This window comes from Lissotriton helveticus, chromosome 3_1 (genome assembly GCF_964261635.1).
Source record: "Lissotriton helveticus chromosome 3_1, aLisHel1.1, whole genome shotgun sequence".
NCBI lineage: Eukaryota > Metazoa > Chordata > Amphibia > Caudata > Salamandridae > Lissotriton > Lissotriton helveticus.
This window is the reverse complement of record NC_136061.1, coordinates 1,920,820,092-1,920,837,219: the sequence shown is the minus strand read 5'-3', so window position 1 is coordinate 1,920,837,219 and position 17,128 is coordinate 1,920,820,092. Positions and strand designations below refer to the sequence as shown.

The window sequence follows — 17,128 nt, the reverse complement described above, 5'->3', positions numbered from 1 at the left end:
TAATTCTTTTATTTTTTTGGAGGTAATAGCAGTGGGAGCGTTGGGATGAGTAGAAAGGCATGTGGAGGGGAAGAGTCAGAGGGAAGAGCTTAGAAAGGCTTGTTTTGGGGGATCAATATAGTAAAAAAGGTGTCAAGTGGTGCAAGGAGCGGAAGAGATGGGGAGAGTCTAGAAAGGGCTATTTTCGGCATCATAGTAGTGGTATGGAGTTTGGGATGAATGAGGCAGTGGAGGTAGTGAATATATTGATAGAGGTATAGGGTGAGAAATAGGCTAGGTCATTGGAAAGAGTAGTAGAAAGAGGTTTGAGATGAGCCAGAGAGTTGAGGTAGAAGATATATTGAGGTATTGGGTGAAAATAGGGTAGTACATTGGATATGCTGAATTAGAAGAAAGCAATACATATATAGATCCATAAGTACATGGAAAGTTTGTAGATTCATAAAGGAAGTAAGTATATGTAGATTAAAGATATTGATAGAGGTATAGGGTGAGAAATAGCGTAGTGCATATACATTTTGATTTTTTGCAGGATAGTAATAAATATATAGATCCAAGTACATAGAAGGTATATAGATGCATAAAGGATGTAAGTATAAGTAGATTAAAGATGCATTTGATAAACTTGTGTTGTACTTAAAATGTATTTATTTTAAACATAATTATTCTACATGTTAATACAAAGCAATACACATATATAGGTACATATCTATAGTACCAATAAATGCTTATATACGGAGGGATATGCTGTATATTTCTGTTTGCATATGGTGCTTATGTGGGGAAGAGCCAATTCTTGAGTAGTTTTCTGAAGAGAAGGTGGTTGTCACTGGATCTTATGTTGGGGGGAATAGAGTTCCATATTTTGGCTGCTTGAACAGAGAAGGATATGCCACCCATGTTTTTTTCTTGTATCTTGGGATTTTGAGGCGAGGTGCCACTCTAGAGTGGAGGTTCCTATGATGAACATGTTTGGTAATTTTATTTCTGATGAAGAGCGGTCCCATTCCTAGTATGGCTCTGTGGGTGATACAAAGCAGCTTGAACATGGATCCTCGGGCAACCGGTAACCAATGCAGGGCTTTCAAGGCAGGGGAGATGTGGTCTCGCGTTATGATATGCAAGAGTAGTTTGGCAGCTGAGTTCTGAATCCATTGTAGTCTTTTCATATTTGTTAAAGGTGATCCGTGGTAGAGGCTATTTTGTCGTAATCGAAATCATGGCTCTGCCACTCAACGGACTACATAACCAACCATCAGCAACCCTTACAAGTATCCAACTAAGTGGTCAGTACATAGAGGTGACACTTTACTACTTATTTGACTATATTGACCAATAACCAACACCTCAATTCTAACTACAACAGTCTAAAACCTCACACCATACCTTCACACCATATTGGACGATCACCTTCCCTCATCAATGCCATGAGGCGAAAGATCACTGCCTATCTAGGTACTAAGGGTAACTTGACAATTCTACAGCTTAATAATATAGAGTAAAAGTTCCACATGAACAAACAGAGAAATTCCCTAACAGGTATTTACAGTGTTCTCTACTTGATGAAGATGAGGTGAATTTACACGTCAGATGAATGTGGCTGTACCACTTCATGCATCTCGTGAGAAGCAGCCATGATGGGTGAGAATACAAGTAGAATTAGTGTAGACAATCTAGTGTGCTACACTTTTCACAGTTATCGGAAAGTGGTGCGATTGGTCTTTGATTCTCAGTTGTTTGTTTGGATGGGTAGAGGGTCCTTGACTATTTCGGAGGAGTCAGCATTCACCAAGCTTCGTGTTTTTGGTATTTTACCTAAAGTCATTGCAATTCTGTGGCAGGTTTGAATGAAAGTTGCAGTACCCAGGTGCCTGTAATTCTAGTAGGAACTTTTTCAGAATTGCCGGTATTCGACAATCAGAATTTCAAGAAAACTATTGTTTCAGCTGTTCCTCAGTATCGCTGTGGCATAGAGAGTGACTATTATACGAGTCATGAGAGTTCAATATACCAGGCTCAAGATTTCAAAAAGTCCCTTCTAATAAAAATAGTTGTTGTCCTCCATAGTGGTGTGCCATTCAAAGATAATGACCACAGTATCCATCCACATGAATGTCTTCTGGATGGAAGCAGAGAGAAAAACCACAGCAACAAGAGCTCTCAGCACAGCATATTTTGAACGTAAGATGCTTTGCCCCCAGGTGGTGTTGCTTGGATGCTAATCCTCTCCTACCCATTTGACGCAATGCAGTGTTAACAGACGGAATCTCAAGAGGTTTTGGATGGACATAGAGAAAATGGGCTTGGTTCATGAGGTACTGATCCCGAAGTATTCGAGAATACTTGTTCTCTTTCCTGTTTGAGGAGCAGCCTATCACACTAACTCTATGCTCGCCAGATGCTCCCATTGTGTACTCTCTCTTAGGACAGAGTACGGCTGGTGATTATAATGGTGTACTGTTGAGCCTTACTGGAAATAATAGAAACGGCAACAGTTTCAACTGCTGTGTCTTAGCGTGACCAAGAAAGTCTCTTCTTGATGCTGGCTAGTCTCATCCGGGCAAATGCAAGGCCCGATAAGAACTATAAGGTTTACACTTTGGAGCTTGTGCATTTGGGTGAGCATCTAGTGGTGCCGCAAACATGCAGATGCGTGTAAAAGGGAAATATGTAAATCTGCATAAGCAAAGGTACACAGATACTTGTGTCCCCACTTTATTTCTTAGTACCAGAGACAGGCTGTAGACACATCCATGTACCAGACACAGACTGCAGTGCTGGCCAGAGACAGAGTATAGTGTTTATTGTACTTCCCTGTATTATGTTCTGATGTTCTCCTGCAGTGTTATTTCTGTAGAGCCAGACTGCGGTGTGCCCTCCGAGTACAGACTGCTGTTATCTGAGTAGCAGAGACATTGTACGGTCTGTTTTATATCTCGGGTACAGATCGCTGTGTATCTCAAAAGCATAATGAAGCGATCATTGCAGGTACAGAACCTGTGTTTGTGTTTGATGTAAAGGTCACAAGTTCGAATCCTGGCGGGTCTACTCACACTTTCATCCTTACCAGATCCATAAACGTGTGCTTTACTATTCTATGTTATTTTTATGTAGCAACTGAAGACAAAACTGTTTCCGAAAGACCCAGTGCAGCACTATCCGTGTTTTTAAAAATAAGGCAATAGTGCATTGTCCTAGATACAGACGGCACCGTTACCTCTTTCTCAGATAGACTGCAGGGTATGTGTTCTCCAGAGACTGGCTATAGTGCTGTGTCCTAAATACAGACAGCACTATTACCTCTTTCCCAGAGCAGGCTACAGTGGTGCCTGTGTTCTCCAGAGACAGGCTGTAGTGCTGTGCCCTAGATATAGAAGGCACTGTTACCGCTTTCCTAGAGCAGGCTGTAGTGGTACCTGTGTTCTCCAGAGACAGACTATGGTGTTTTGTCCTAGATACGGACTGCACTGTTACCTCTTTCTCAGATAGATTGCAGGGGTACCCGTGTTCTCCAGAGATGGGCTATAGTGTTGTGTCCTAGATATAAACAACACTGTTACCTCTTTCTTAGAGACAGACTGTAGTGGTACCTGTGTTCTCCAGAGACAGACTATGGTGTTTTGTCCTTAGATACAGACGGCACTGTTACCTCTTTCTCAGATAGACTGCAGGGGTACCCGTGTTCTCCAGAGATGGGCTATAGTGTTGTGTCATAGATATAAACAACACTGTTACCTCTTTCTTAGAGACAGACTGTAGTGGTACTTGTGTTCTTCAGAGACCGGCTATAGTGCTGTGCCCTAGATACAGAGGACAGGCACTATTGCCTCTTTCTCAGAGACTAACTACAACGCTGCATGTGTCCCAGGGGCAGACTGCTTTGGCATCTGAGACCGATAGGGGACACCATTGAATGATTTACATCCCTAAGTTGTGACTGCTTACTGTCCCATCGTGGATGCCCTCTGTCCTCAGCCCTTGGGTGCTGTGAGCTCACATATGCATACTGAGTGTAACTGATATCCACACACATGGTAACAGGCTTTTGGAATTACTACGAAACCCATACCACTAATCCGCTGCTCACCACTGGAATGTGGGTATTGTCGGCTCACCTCGCTGAGTTGAATGAATAGGCTTTGGAACAATTCTCTGGTTGGGGAATGTGCCGGCGGTGCATGAAGATTTGATCAAGGCACGAATGCTGACATTGGTGTAGTTAACAGTTCAGAGCTCTGTGCATGAGCCAGCCGTGCACCGCAGGAGCCCTCCAGCACTGTAATTTATAGTCGTTTGGGCCCTCTGAGGGAGCCAGCTTCTCTTACAGAGACTATTTTGTTTCTGAAATAATTTGCAGTGTTAGGTAGGGTGCAAGGTACTGACTAGTAAACTGTGCACTGCTAAAAAAAAGCTAGTGTAGGACAGATCATAGCGACTCCCACCTGCCCAATGCAGCAGTGTGCATCATCACCCAATGCAGAGACAACACTCTAGTGCTGAGATAGACACTAGTGCATATTACATGGATGTGTGCATGATCTGGAGCCGCACTGCTTCACCTACCGTGGTGCCAGAGATATCCGTGTGATTCATGTGCATAATGCAACTGCATACACCTCTTGTGCTGAGATAGACCACATTATGCAATGCTAATCCTGGGCGCACAGGGCTGGGATAGATAGCTGTGATTGTCTAGATATCAGTGCGTCCCATGTGAATGATCGACCTGTGCTCAGCATACACCTCCATGGCTGATATACAACATTATGCAGTGCTAATCTTGTGCACAGTGCTGGAATAGATAGCAGTGATTCTATGCATGTATGACCCAGTAATGTGTTGCAAAAAGCATCTTGTCCTTGGATAGATATCCGTGCGACACGTGTACATGACCCAACCGTGCGTTGCTTACACCTCCAGGGCTGAGATGCAGCATTATGAAGTGCTAATCGTGTGCACAGTGCTCGGATAGATACCAGTGATTGTATGCATCTATGATCCAATAATGTGTTGCAGGGATGATTCTGCTCAGGACAGAACTATGCTAGGGACAATCGAACATCAGTATGTAGGGATAGAGTCTCCATACCTCATTAATATCTAGGGCCCAGTCGGATCAGCCTATAGTGCCTCACTTAACTTCCTAACCTTTCCAGAGAGACAAGTGATTTGGATCCCCAGAACACAACACTTCCGACCCTCTCAGGGATCGCGGTAGCAGGTCACCCCCTTTCATTCTTTCACTTGTACTTGTCCACAATAAATAGAAAAGAGTCACAAAGGAAGTTTACAATATTTATTTAAAATATTGTGCTCCAATATACAATAATTGCACCGCAGCTAGAAAACAAATAAAGTCAGTAATGTCATTAGTATGATTAAAAGACCATATACAATAAAAAGCTCGTCATATTAGCTGACAGATTTGCCTAAATCACCCTCACTACAGAAGCTAAATGGTTATAGATTATAGATCTCTGGACTTAGTGGCGGACCGCATACCTTAGCATACATAGATAGTTTCTCTACAGCTCATCTGACACAGTCCTCTAACCTCTGGATCTCAACATGTTGTTTAGAACCACAAGTCCCGGGTTATATGACAAGATATGTTTGTTCAAAAGCAGCAACTGTGTTTCTCTATTATGTCTAGATGCTGGTGTCTGACCACAGAGAATAACAAGGAGCAATGTTGTTTGATCTTGCCTAGGTTGTTCTGACTAAATCCCAGGAAAAGAATACAATACAAAAACACATGCTGACTATTAGTGAAAAGGCAATATGGCACAAAAACAAGTGTATGGTTTGGTAACATGTGCAAAACAAAAGCAGCCTACAATGTGCAAAATTAGGCCAACATAGGCAAAACGACAATGGGACGCATAGGAAACGCATGACAATGCATCGCAGAAAACATCTAGTCCTAGGATAGATATCTGTTCATCGCATCCACATGGCCCAGCCGTGCTCTGCATACACCTCCAGGGCTGAGATACAACATTATGCAATGCTAATCTTGTGCACAAGGCTGAGGTAGATACCAGTGAATTTATGCATCTATGATCCAGTTGTGCACCACAGGAAACTTTTAGTCCTAGGACAGATATCCGTGCCTCTCATGTGCGTAACCCTGTTGTGTGCTCGGCTAAGATACAACATTATACTGTGGTAATCTTGTGCACAATGCTGAGATAGAGGGCAATGATTGTGCACCACAGGAAATTCTAGTCCTAGGATAGGTACCAGTGTCTCATATATGGGTGACCCAGCTGTGCGCTTCATACACCTCCAGGGCTGAGGTAGATAACATTAGACCGTGGTAATATTGTGCACCGTCCTAGAAAAGATAGCAATGAATGTCTATGATCTAAATGTGCACCAAAGGAAGCTTACAGTCCTCGGATAGATTGCAACGTGTCCCATCTGCTTTTCCAGCTGTCCATTGCATACACCACCAGAGCTGAGAGGCAACATTATACCGTGGTAATCTTGTGCACAGCCTTGGGTCAGATAGCAGTGATATATGTGTGTGTGTGATCTAGCTTTGCACCAAAGAAAACTATTGCGTCCCTTCTGCTTGATCTAGATGTCCATTGCATGCAGCTCCAGAGCTGACAGACAACATAATACTGTGGTAATCTTGTGCACCACCCATCTGTGAAATGTGTGCCCTTCCCTTGCTGGGCTGAATAGCATTGGTTTTCAGAAAGTGTGTATGCGACGTACATCACTAGTGCCGAGATAAAGATAGCCATGCAGATTCCTAGGATAGATAGCAGTGATTGTATGCACCTATTATCCAGTTGGTCACTGCAGGAAACTTTTAGTCCTAGGATAGTTGTCCGTGCGTTCCACGTGCATAATCCAGGTATGAGCTGCATACACTTCCAGGGTTGAGACAGACAACATTGTGCAGCTCATGTCTATTGCATGACCCAACTGTAAAATGTGCGGCCTTCTCCTGCTGGGATAAATTGATGGCTGGATTTGTGGACCTGTGTATATTTCTATTGCTCAGTATTGGGATATATAGCAGTGTTTGGGTGCGTATAAGAAACAATGGTGCACTGCTGGAAACGTTTGATGCTGGCGTGCACATCAGTGCTCTCAAGCGAGACAATGTCCTGCTTTATACTGCTTATAGATCCGATGCTGGGATACTGGGCGGTGCTGCCTTGTGCATGATCCAGATGTGCTTGACCCACATGTGCACACATGAATCCTCTTTGCTGGTGTAGTCAGCAGTGCTCGGCCTCATGCACAGTAGAGTTGTTCTCAGCTGAAACAGTTCTTGTTGGGTGGATTGCAGTGCCAGACGCAGGGCATGATCCCACTAAACAGTGCTGAAGTGTAATGCAGGGATGGGTAGCTCTATATAGTGCTGTACCGTGTACATAACCCAGCCGTCCATGGCTGCAGCCCCGTGCGCAGGTGGTGGGACAGATCTGAACTTCAGGGCATCCTTGGTCTTGATCGAAGCATGATCCATATTCACAGTCTAGCTTAGCACTGCTGAGACTGGCTGTGCCATGCCATGTGCCAACTCTTTTTCTAGATTGTTCTTGATGATCCTGCGTTGGGCTGTGGTGGAATGCACCGTGTTTTAGTAAGTGTAATGGTCCTGTCTACCACTGCTTACACTTTAAGTGTGAGAGATTGAAAGGGTCCTTCTTTTGATGAAAATTGAAAGAGCTACATCACCGGTCTGAAGGAGGGGGGACTGGGCAGTTGTTTAGGATGCATATTTATTTCTGTTCTTTTGAGAGCGAGAGGCCAATTAATTCCAGAAGTCACTGCTTTCAAAGTGCTGTCTTTTCCAGCTTCATAACTATTTCCTTCTCTGTAGGTGCGGTAATGCCCCGTTGGATCACTTGCCTCTAAACCGGCTCACCACCATGCGGAAGCGATACAGGTGCGTGTGATATTCATTGGGATACCCTTTGACCTGAAATGTGTTTAGTACATTGTCTTTGCCAATCACGAGACTAAAGCTAAGACATTGCTTCTACCTCAGTTCTAAGGCACTACACAGCATCTTTCAGTAATACCTTGCTCACCTTCCTTCCCAGTTTGTTTGGAACTCTGTTTACTAGGCACACCTGGCCATTTTAGAAAAGAAGATTTATGTATGGGTCTGTGCTGTGTCCCCTGTGCAGGCTACCCCATTGATTCAATATTCGCTCTTTTATTAACGCCTTCAATGACCATGAGTCGGTTCATATTTTTCTTACCGTGTGTTATACTGATCTCTGTTTTGTGGTCCCCCATGTAATCTTTGCCTAGACCTCTTAATTTTAATTTCTTTAATCCTGTTTTGAGTGCCATACTACTGTTTGTGGACTTCTGCCATATAGGAAAAGCTTCAAGCGATGCATTTGAGATTCACGTAAATTCTCAGCATCTGTCTCTCGCTGAGCCTACATCACCTCTCTGGAAAGTATACATGTGGTTGCAGCTTGTGACATCATGCTGGAATAGCACACATTCCGTCCATGGTACCTGAATCACACTCAAACCAAGGATGTTCTTGAAGAGCAAGGACTCTATTAGGATTGACTGTACCTTGTGTGACACAACTGTCAGGGTTGCTGGGCAGGTGTGCATATTGTTTACCCGGACTAAGAAGACTCAATTACCTCTTCAGGGAGTGTCTGTCCTGGTTCACACACGCTTCATTACCTTCAGCAAGGCAGACCCACCCACTGTTCTGTGTCCCCCAGTTTCTCATTGACTGGGTAGAAGTAGAGAATTATCTGGATTTCTCCGCTGTACCAGAAATATCGGGGTGGTAATGCTTTTAACATCATGAATGAACTCTTCTCCCGTTGCATAACATGCTCTGTATAAAACAAAAGTGGAAAAAGATGGGAAGCAGAATTAGTGGACTCAGATCCTTCAGAATACTAAAGAAATCAGTACAAAAAGCTGTAAATCATTTAAAAATATTTTGGCAAAATACACCTTGGGTGTAAGTATCACCTTCATGATTGCTTTAATGTATCAGCTATCATGCCAGTCTAAGTCGTTGTGCTGTTGAGTGTTGCGAAATGTACTCGTAGTAAAAACCGGAAACCAGACAACAGCAGTTACCCTCCTAACATTCAGCCGCAGGCATTGCTGCCTCAACTGAGATAGGAAAGCATTTTGTGAAAGAACGAGACATGCATTAGGATGGGATCACATCCGATACAAAACGAAGAGTGATGACTTGGTGATTATGAGCGTTGTATTTTTCTTCCACCCCCTCACCCTTAGTAACCCAAGAGATGACAGTAGAATCATTATCCTGGGCCAGAGACTGGCACCATGGCACATATGCTGTTTCTTTAATTATCTATAATAAGCTTGTGTTATCCAAAGAGCACAGCAGCTGGCTCCCAACTAATGTGTGGTGCCAACAAGGCCATTTCCTTTCAGGCCTGTCTTCATCAGCAAAGCCGTAACACATGCACCATGAGCCCCTCAAGAGTTTCAGTGCAAGCACTTGAGTAGAGGTGTAAGAATACATTCAAACAGCCAATAGTGTTATGTGAGAGATGAATACTCCACTGCGCAGAGCCAAAAGCGAATGAAGAAGTACCAAACAAATGTCTGAAAGAAACCGGTCACAGAAATCCAGTGGTTCAAAGGGGGTGGGCCCAAAGTCCACTCTATATATTATTAGTAGTAGGTCTGTGTGGCAACTGAACTGTCAAATTCCAGACCTAAAAATTGGCACACTAAAAACGTCATAAAGCTAAACCATATTGCCAGGCATATCAAAAGGAAGTTACTAAAAACAGGTCTCCCAGAACTTAAAGTAGCGTCAGCAACGAGAGGTGCAAAAGGCCATCATAGAGAGAAGAGACATGGATAGGCATTAAATGACTTGTATTTGAATAGCCTGAATGTTACTTTTCAAACTCTATTCAATAAACTGTGATGACAGATAGTTGTGTCGCATACCCCGAAGATCTTCACTGCCCACCCCCTCTTTGTAACTTAAACATGCTCCCGCTGGAATAGTAATACTGTATTGGTGAAGGTGGTGGGGAGCAGTCGACGTGCAAGCTCTGTTCAGGCATTAGTGTATGATCTGGGTCATCAAAATCTCAGAACTAAAGAAGTTCAGAATGCTCCAGTAATATCTCCTTGGTCTGTTCATTGTGTCATTTGAGTCCTCTCCAGATCGACAGTGTTCCAGAGAGTGAACATTTGCCTTTAGGCGTGCTGTACTTTAGAATATCCTGAAACTTCAGGCAAAGTTTACAGAAGACTATCTCTGATTTAGCACACATTTGAGAATCCACCTATTTCAAAAAGTTTAAAAGAGCAAGACCCTAACTGAAAGCCTGCTGGGCCTGGACCCACAGCTGGGGCTCTTGAAGGCGACCCAATGAGGTTTAAATGCATCTGAGATTTTTGGCTGAAAATGGCAATGCAAGATGGGTTAGATTACATCTTCAGAGCTAAATTATGCCCAACTTTTTTTGAGTGTTTCTATTCTGTGGTGGCACAGATAAGCTAAAACAATATAATTGAATGCTGCCTACAGGAATTCCGAGTGGTTGTATACACGAGCTGTCGAATTTCTTTCCATCACCTTTGATTGTCTTATTGAGTTTCCACCGAAGTGTGTGGAGGATGCTGAACTGTGGGACCTGTGCCTGCTTTGTCCTAGGTATTTACCCTGTACTTCGCAGACAAAGCCCAATAACATTAAAATACATTTTGACTGTGTATTGGTGCAGATGAGATGTGGTCTATCATCGCTGGCTAGACTGTTGCTGATCTGAATTGAGATTAGAGGGATTTGCATCTGGTTCGCCACCCCACCCTCCCAAACTCCGCTTTAATAGCACAGACAGACTAAAAACAATGGTCTCGAAGATCACAGAGAGGATTAAGTGTTGTCTCAAGAATTTCTATCCATCACTCTTTCTCTCTCTCTCTCTCTCTTAATCAGCTTATGCTGGCGCGAAGTTCTCTATCAATAGGTCACTAAGATAATATGCACACATATTGTGTTGCCTAATTTGCTACTGAAGCACACTTCTTCTGTATCTTATTTCCCAAGCACTCACTTATCTGGTACCTCATATGTGGTCATATACAGTATTTGTACTGAGGCAACCACTGGTCTTAAATCTTATTTTTCTAGCTCACACCTTTTCTTACCATACCAGTTATGCTGTCTTTATTTCAAGGCATCCTTCATATATACGAGTAAAGGTGAGTCCCAAATGTTTCCCATGAGGAATACACCTTCACTGACCACTGAGACACACACTTGCATACAGCCTTACTGATACACACACCTGTCTTATGCATCTCAACTGCGGTACACATCTGGCATAGTACTGGGGCACGTTTCTGCCTTCTAAATCAACTTTGAGGAACACTTCTACCTTCTGCTTTAGTAATGAGGTACCCCATGTGGTCATATCTCAGTGCTTGTGCACATACCTGCACATCTCTTAACACAGGACACAGCTGTGATATCTGTTGACTCTCAATTACATATCTGCCTTTTATCACAGCATTGTACTCATTCTGCAGTGGTCTTTCTTTTCTCTGTTACTGAATGTTCTCTCTTAGAAATGGTCTGGGCCCGGTGAAGGAAGGGGAGGCACAGTACTCAGTTGTGCACTGCACCGGATACATCAAGGCCTGGCCCCCTGCTGGTAAGAGCATTTGTTGCATTTCTTCTTTGTGAGATGGGTGCTGCCATTGATATACAAATTGATTCATTTACTACTTTGTGATATGAACAATGCCCCGGTTGTGTGATTTTGGAGGTATTGTAATGTTTAGCAATTTAATTTAGAAACGCTCTCCAGCATTTTTAACTCCTACTGGAAATTGCATTCGCTGCCATGGAATCTATCTTCATTCACTTACATCACAGTTCTAGTGCTGGCCAATTCTTTTATAGTGTTGATTCTACCAATCCCGGCAAGAGAACAGTCCCTGTAGTGACAAATAGTGCACACACAGTATCAATGCCAGGCTGCATAAGCAAGGCCATATGCGCCAGAGGGGCTGTTCTTTTATTGGGATTGGTAGAAACAACACTATGAAAGAATTGTCCAGCACTAGAACTGTGAACGAAGTGAATGAAGATAGAGCAGAATGCTAGGGGGTAAAAGGAGTTTGTATATTGTAACACATTGCTGGTATTACTGTATTACTGTTGAGACGTAGGAACAGGTGGTCGTAATACCATGTTGGGTGAGGGTGATATGAGAGAGTAGATGGTCAGTGTGTAGCCTGCTGAGATCCTCCGGCTGAGATCACTTGCATACTGATGTAGGTAAATCGGGGCATTGCCAAACGCTTATGTACTCTTTTTGTTAAGGAAAGTCTTAGGTGAAAAGGACATAGTGCTGAAAGAGGCATGAAATACATTTAATGGACATGGTGGCATTGTCCTGAGATACCGTATAAGGGAATGGGGCAAGGAGTCATTGTGAGGCACTGCTAAGACTACGGAGTCATGGTGGAGATGTGTTGGAAGGTTTGAGGAAAATCATTGTGACACACTACTGATCTCATTCTCGAGCTGGAGGCATGGTCATGGCGACACGGTCCTTGCGACACATTGCCAAAATACTCCCATGGTAAGTTTGGGTGCTAAAGGGTTACATTCTGTTATTTCACCTGAAGCTTTCAAATATAGACACAAAGCATGCCACAACTGAAAGAAGTGAAAGTATTGATATCTGTGGTTCCAGTAGCTGTGCTGCAGATCTAAGAAGGCCTGGGATTGGACTTGGGAAAGTACAGCTTTTATCTGTGAGATGCCTATTGCTTCCCACCCTAAAAATGCCTGAAGAGCCAAAATCTTAGCCAACCGAGTCCTAACCCAGAGGAGCAGCTTACTAGTTAACTTGCCTGCCCATTGAATAGCACCTAAGGATGCCTATCACACTTCAAGAACTGCTTCGGGAGTAGTAAGCGCTCCTGGAAGAGCTCAACCCCTATAAAGATGGTGGAAGGGGGAAAATTCCCCCCAGGATCCATCGTTCTATAGCAGATCCGGGCCATCATTTGACCCATAGAGCCAATCATTTACGACCAATAAATGTGATGCATGGTATTAGGAGAGGATATGTATCATCAATAGAGACTAGCTATGTGCGGCTTCATAGATAGGACTCTGACTTGTTTTGTCAGCAGGCACCTTTTAGGTGTGTTCATGAAGCCCTCACCCACCAACCTGGTTGGTGGCATGCTTCATCGTCGGGCCCACCCAGTGACACCTAATGTGTCCCGGGTGTGCTACAACGCCTGATTAGTGGAGCTGGTATATTTCTGAGAGTGCGGTGTAGGGGGTTTGTGAAGTGAGAATTAAAACGGCTTGACGGTGGTCCCAGTACCCGAGGGTAAATTAAATTTTAATAACTGGGCCTCCGTCAGCAGTTAAAACAAGGCAGGTGGATGTTGTGGTGGCTAGTTACGGCCTCCTACATTCTTTGTTGGTCGACATGTTTCAGCCAGTGCCTTTGTACTAATGCTGGCTTTCCTCAGAACCTTTAAAAACGTGCTGGTGCAATTTAAAAAAAAGTGGAGTGTTTTACAGACTGTGTTACACTCGCTAAGGTGTTTTTCTAGGTGTGAGAGGGGGATTCCCTTCTCAAGCATACCTTTACATACAACTTATAGGACGCAAACAAAACATGCAAGAGAAAAGAGTCATTTAGCATATTGCTTAAAGTCACAAAGAACATGTATTGTGGCCGGTTCTAAAGTGCATTGTGGGGAGACTAGAATCGGCGAAAGTGTAACAGCACGGGTGGTACTGTTAAGGTGATTATCGAGTTTTAATATAGGCGTGGTGAGGCTAGAACACGGGCAGCACACGCACACACTATGTGGTTTTAAGCGTAAGGTTTGGGTTCTTATGCTGGTAATTGACAGCCGATGCTTCCTGGAGTGAATCGGCAAGGGGTTTGACCCTGTTGGAAGAAAGGTGGCCACTGGGGGTTAAGAGACCTGTAGGGAAAAAGAGCGCTTACCTGTGGTAAGGGTCCAAAGGATCGTCATACTCACAGCCATTCTGGTCAGAGCCTGCGGTGTACCTGTGGCGCCGTCTTCACACTCCGGTGTTTTGGTGGTGGCGGTCGTTCGTTTTTTATCCACTCGTTAATTGCTTGCACCTGGGTGGGGGAGCAATAGTGGAAAGACTGCCCGGGAGGTGGAGGTTATGGCGGGCGCTTGCGCTAGGTAGAGACAGTGCGGGCTACGTTCAGCACATGCGCAGTGGGTATTGTATCGCGCATGCATACAGGTTGTGTTTCTGCGCATTCGGTATGGAATTTACACTTTGCAGGATGCTTGTTTCCGGTCCATGGGAGGACCTGGCCTGGCAGTTTGGTCTGGACTGTTCCCATGGGGCACAGGGTCAAGACTGATTTGCATATGGCTGGGTCCAAACTGGGGTGGTGTAGTGGGCAAAAGAACGATGGATTTAACCCAGTTCTTTTGACTGTGGGAGAATGTTTGAATTGTCAGCATTCCGTCCATCATTTGTTTGCTGTAACACTACTAGAGCGCTGGGGCATAAAGCCGGACTGGTCCGGATGCACCAGGTCCTGAATGCAGGTGCGGAGGCGATTGGCTATGACCTTCTTTAGTAGTTTGGGTTCAAAATTCAGTAAGGAGATAGGACGGTACGAACTCTGATCTTCCGGAGGGCGACTGGGTTTAAGAAAAACCACAAATTCGGCGTGTCACCAGTCAGGAGTTAGGACACGCTGCTACAAGACTTCGTGTAACAACCCTAGCAGGTGAGCCCCCAGGGTCGACACATGTGGGTGCAAAAACTCACTGGGAAACCTGTTGGGGCCTGGACCACGGCCCGGGTGTGTATTGGACAGCGCCGCCTACAACTCGTCCAGAGTGATCGGCCTATCCAGATCATCACGCATGTCATCGGGCAAACCGTGGGGAGGGATATCTGAAAAAAAGGCGTCAATGAGGGGCTAGGCTATGACTTCACTCTCCTCGTAAAGGGCAGCTTAGAAGCCAGCAAATGCCTGGACAACCGCCTCGGGGGAGGCGCAAATAGTGCCATCGAGGGTCAGCAGGAGGGGAACCTGCATTGGGGGTGTTCGAACCTGGCACAGCCTATGGAGCATCTGACTGGTCTTGCCGCCCCACTGATAGATCGTGTATTGGGTCGCCAACCAAGCCTCTTTAACACTGTCCGTATGCAGCTGGTGGAGCTGTTGTTGGATGTACAATAAATTCCTGCTGGTGCTGGAATTGGCGCTCTCCACCAGCTGGGTCAGTAGGTGTAGCTGACGGTCCTCTAACTCCTGCACCTGCGCCCAACGTCGCAGTTTTTCCCCAGAGCGATAGCTGATGTCAGCTCCTCTAATCGTAGGTTTAAGGGCTTCCCAGAGAGTGACCAGGGACGGGGTGGTACCCACATTGAGGCTGAGATATTCCACAATAGCGCGATGCAGCATCTCACAGTAATCAGCATTGCCAAGAAGCCATGGGGACATGCGCCACCGAAAATGGGTCTGATTAATCTGCAGGCTGAGTCTGAGTTGAATGGGAGAGTGATCGGTGTGAACCCTAGGCAGGATACAAGTGTTGCCGTTCTGTGAAGATAGCTATGCGGGAGCAGTATATAGTCTAGGTGTGAGAGGGTGGGATGAACCGACGATGCGTATGTGAATCCCATCTCGGAGGGATGCAGCCTGCCAAGTATCTGTCCAACCCACTGTATGTGCCAGTATATTTAGTTTGGACCTGGGGGGGTTGCATCCGGCGGCTGAGCCCGTCTTCTGTCAAGGGGAGCCTTGGTGTCATTCCAATCTCCACCCAGAATTGTCAAGCCACCGGGAAGGAACCCCAGAGCTGCGCAAGTTTATCTCTGAACGTCTGGCCTGGTGGCGGAGGGGCATATACACTCCCAAGTGTCATCTGTTCGCCAGCTATAGTACCTGTGATAATAGTGAAGCGCCCCCCTGGGATCGAGCCAGTTTTGTGTAACCTGAAGTGGCACGCGGCGGTGAACTAGTAGCGCTGAGCCACGCGCCCCCCCTCCCCCCCCTCATGAAGCCAGAGTGGTATACTGTAGCGAAACCATATTGGGAGAGACAGGGGGCTTTGGTGTTCAGAAGACAGGTCTCCTGCAGTAACATGATATCAGTCGAGTAATGCTTCGCTAAATGAAGCACAGCCCCCCGTTTGACCTTGTCTAACAGTCGCCGAACATTACATGTCAAAATATTGAGTTCCCCCCAGCAGAAATCTATCTGTGACTTGAGTAATCCCTACCTTCTAAAGCATGCAGTGACCAATGGTACATTGCTGACGTGACTTGGAGACGTATGTCTGGTGCGCAAACCACAAAACAAACAACCTGAAACCCAACATGACCCCCCCTTGCTACCCCCACCCACATACTTCCAAAAACGAGGAGTATCTGTCGCGGTTGAATCCTGTCCTAGGCCCCCAACGTGATGATCCAAGCAAGTCCTCCCCCACCCAACATTACCCAAACCGTCCAGGGCGGTCAGCGACCGGCACCTCTCTGGGCGGCGAAGTAGACCCCAGCGCACCAGGATCTTACACTGTCCAGTGAGAGACCACACCTATGGTAGAATGTTCGGCAGAGAAGGAAAACCAGGATATGCCCCTATCCAGGGCTGTCTCAGTGAGCAGACCCAGATGGGCCCTGAGAGCACCAATTAGAGCGGGACCTGTGGCGCCGCGTCGTAGCGTCTCGGTCCTGTTGACCACCGAGATGGGATCCCTGCGACGAGTGCGAGTCCAGCGGCGGCAGGGAGTGCTGCTTAAGAGTGCGCTTTTCATCCGTCTAAGCGAAAATCTCCGTGTCGGAGTTGAAAAAGAGGGTTTTGGCATTATATATCACCTTCATCCTGGCAGGGAACAGCAGCGCATAGGACAGATTCAATTCCCGACGACGTTGCTTGGCCACCACGAATGACTGATGCTGCTGCTGCACCAGCCGGGTGTAGTCAGGAAAACCATGATGGGATGGGATTCAAAAGACATTTTGTTCTTGTGGAACCGGGCGTAGCTGAGGATTGCATCCCGGTCGGCGTAGTTGAGGAGTCGAGCGATCACTGGCCGCGGACGTTTCCCAGGAGGCGGCTTCCTAGTCAGTACG

At 45.5% G+C, this 17,128-nt stretch overlaps 1 protein-coding gene across 2 annotated transcripts in view; it reads left to right on the top strand.

The window, feature by feature from the left end:
* The window catches only part of ARNT2 (aryl hydrocarbon receptor nuclear translocator 2), a 677,642-nt gene that overhangs the window by 270,075 nt on the left and 390,439 nt on the right, over positions 1-17,128 (top strand). For both annotated transcript variants that reach the window (XM_078682932.1, XM_078682933.1), the window contains 2 exons: positions 7,847-7,912; positions 11,578-11,663. In XM_078682932.1, coding sequence (XP_078539058.1) covers positions 7,847-7,912; positions 11,578-11,663 — 152 coding nt within the window. The remainder of the gene's footprint in view (positions 1-7,846; positions 7,913-11,577; positions 11,664-17,128) is intronic.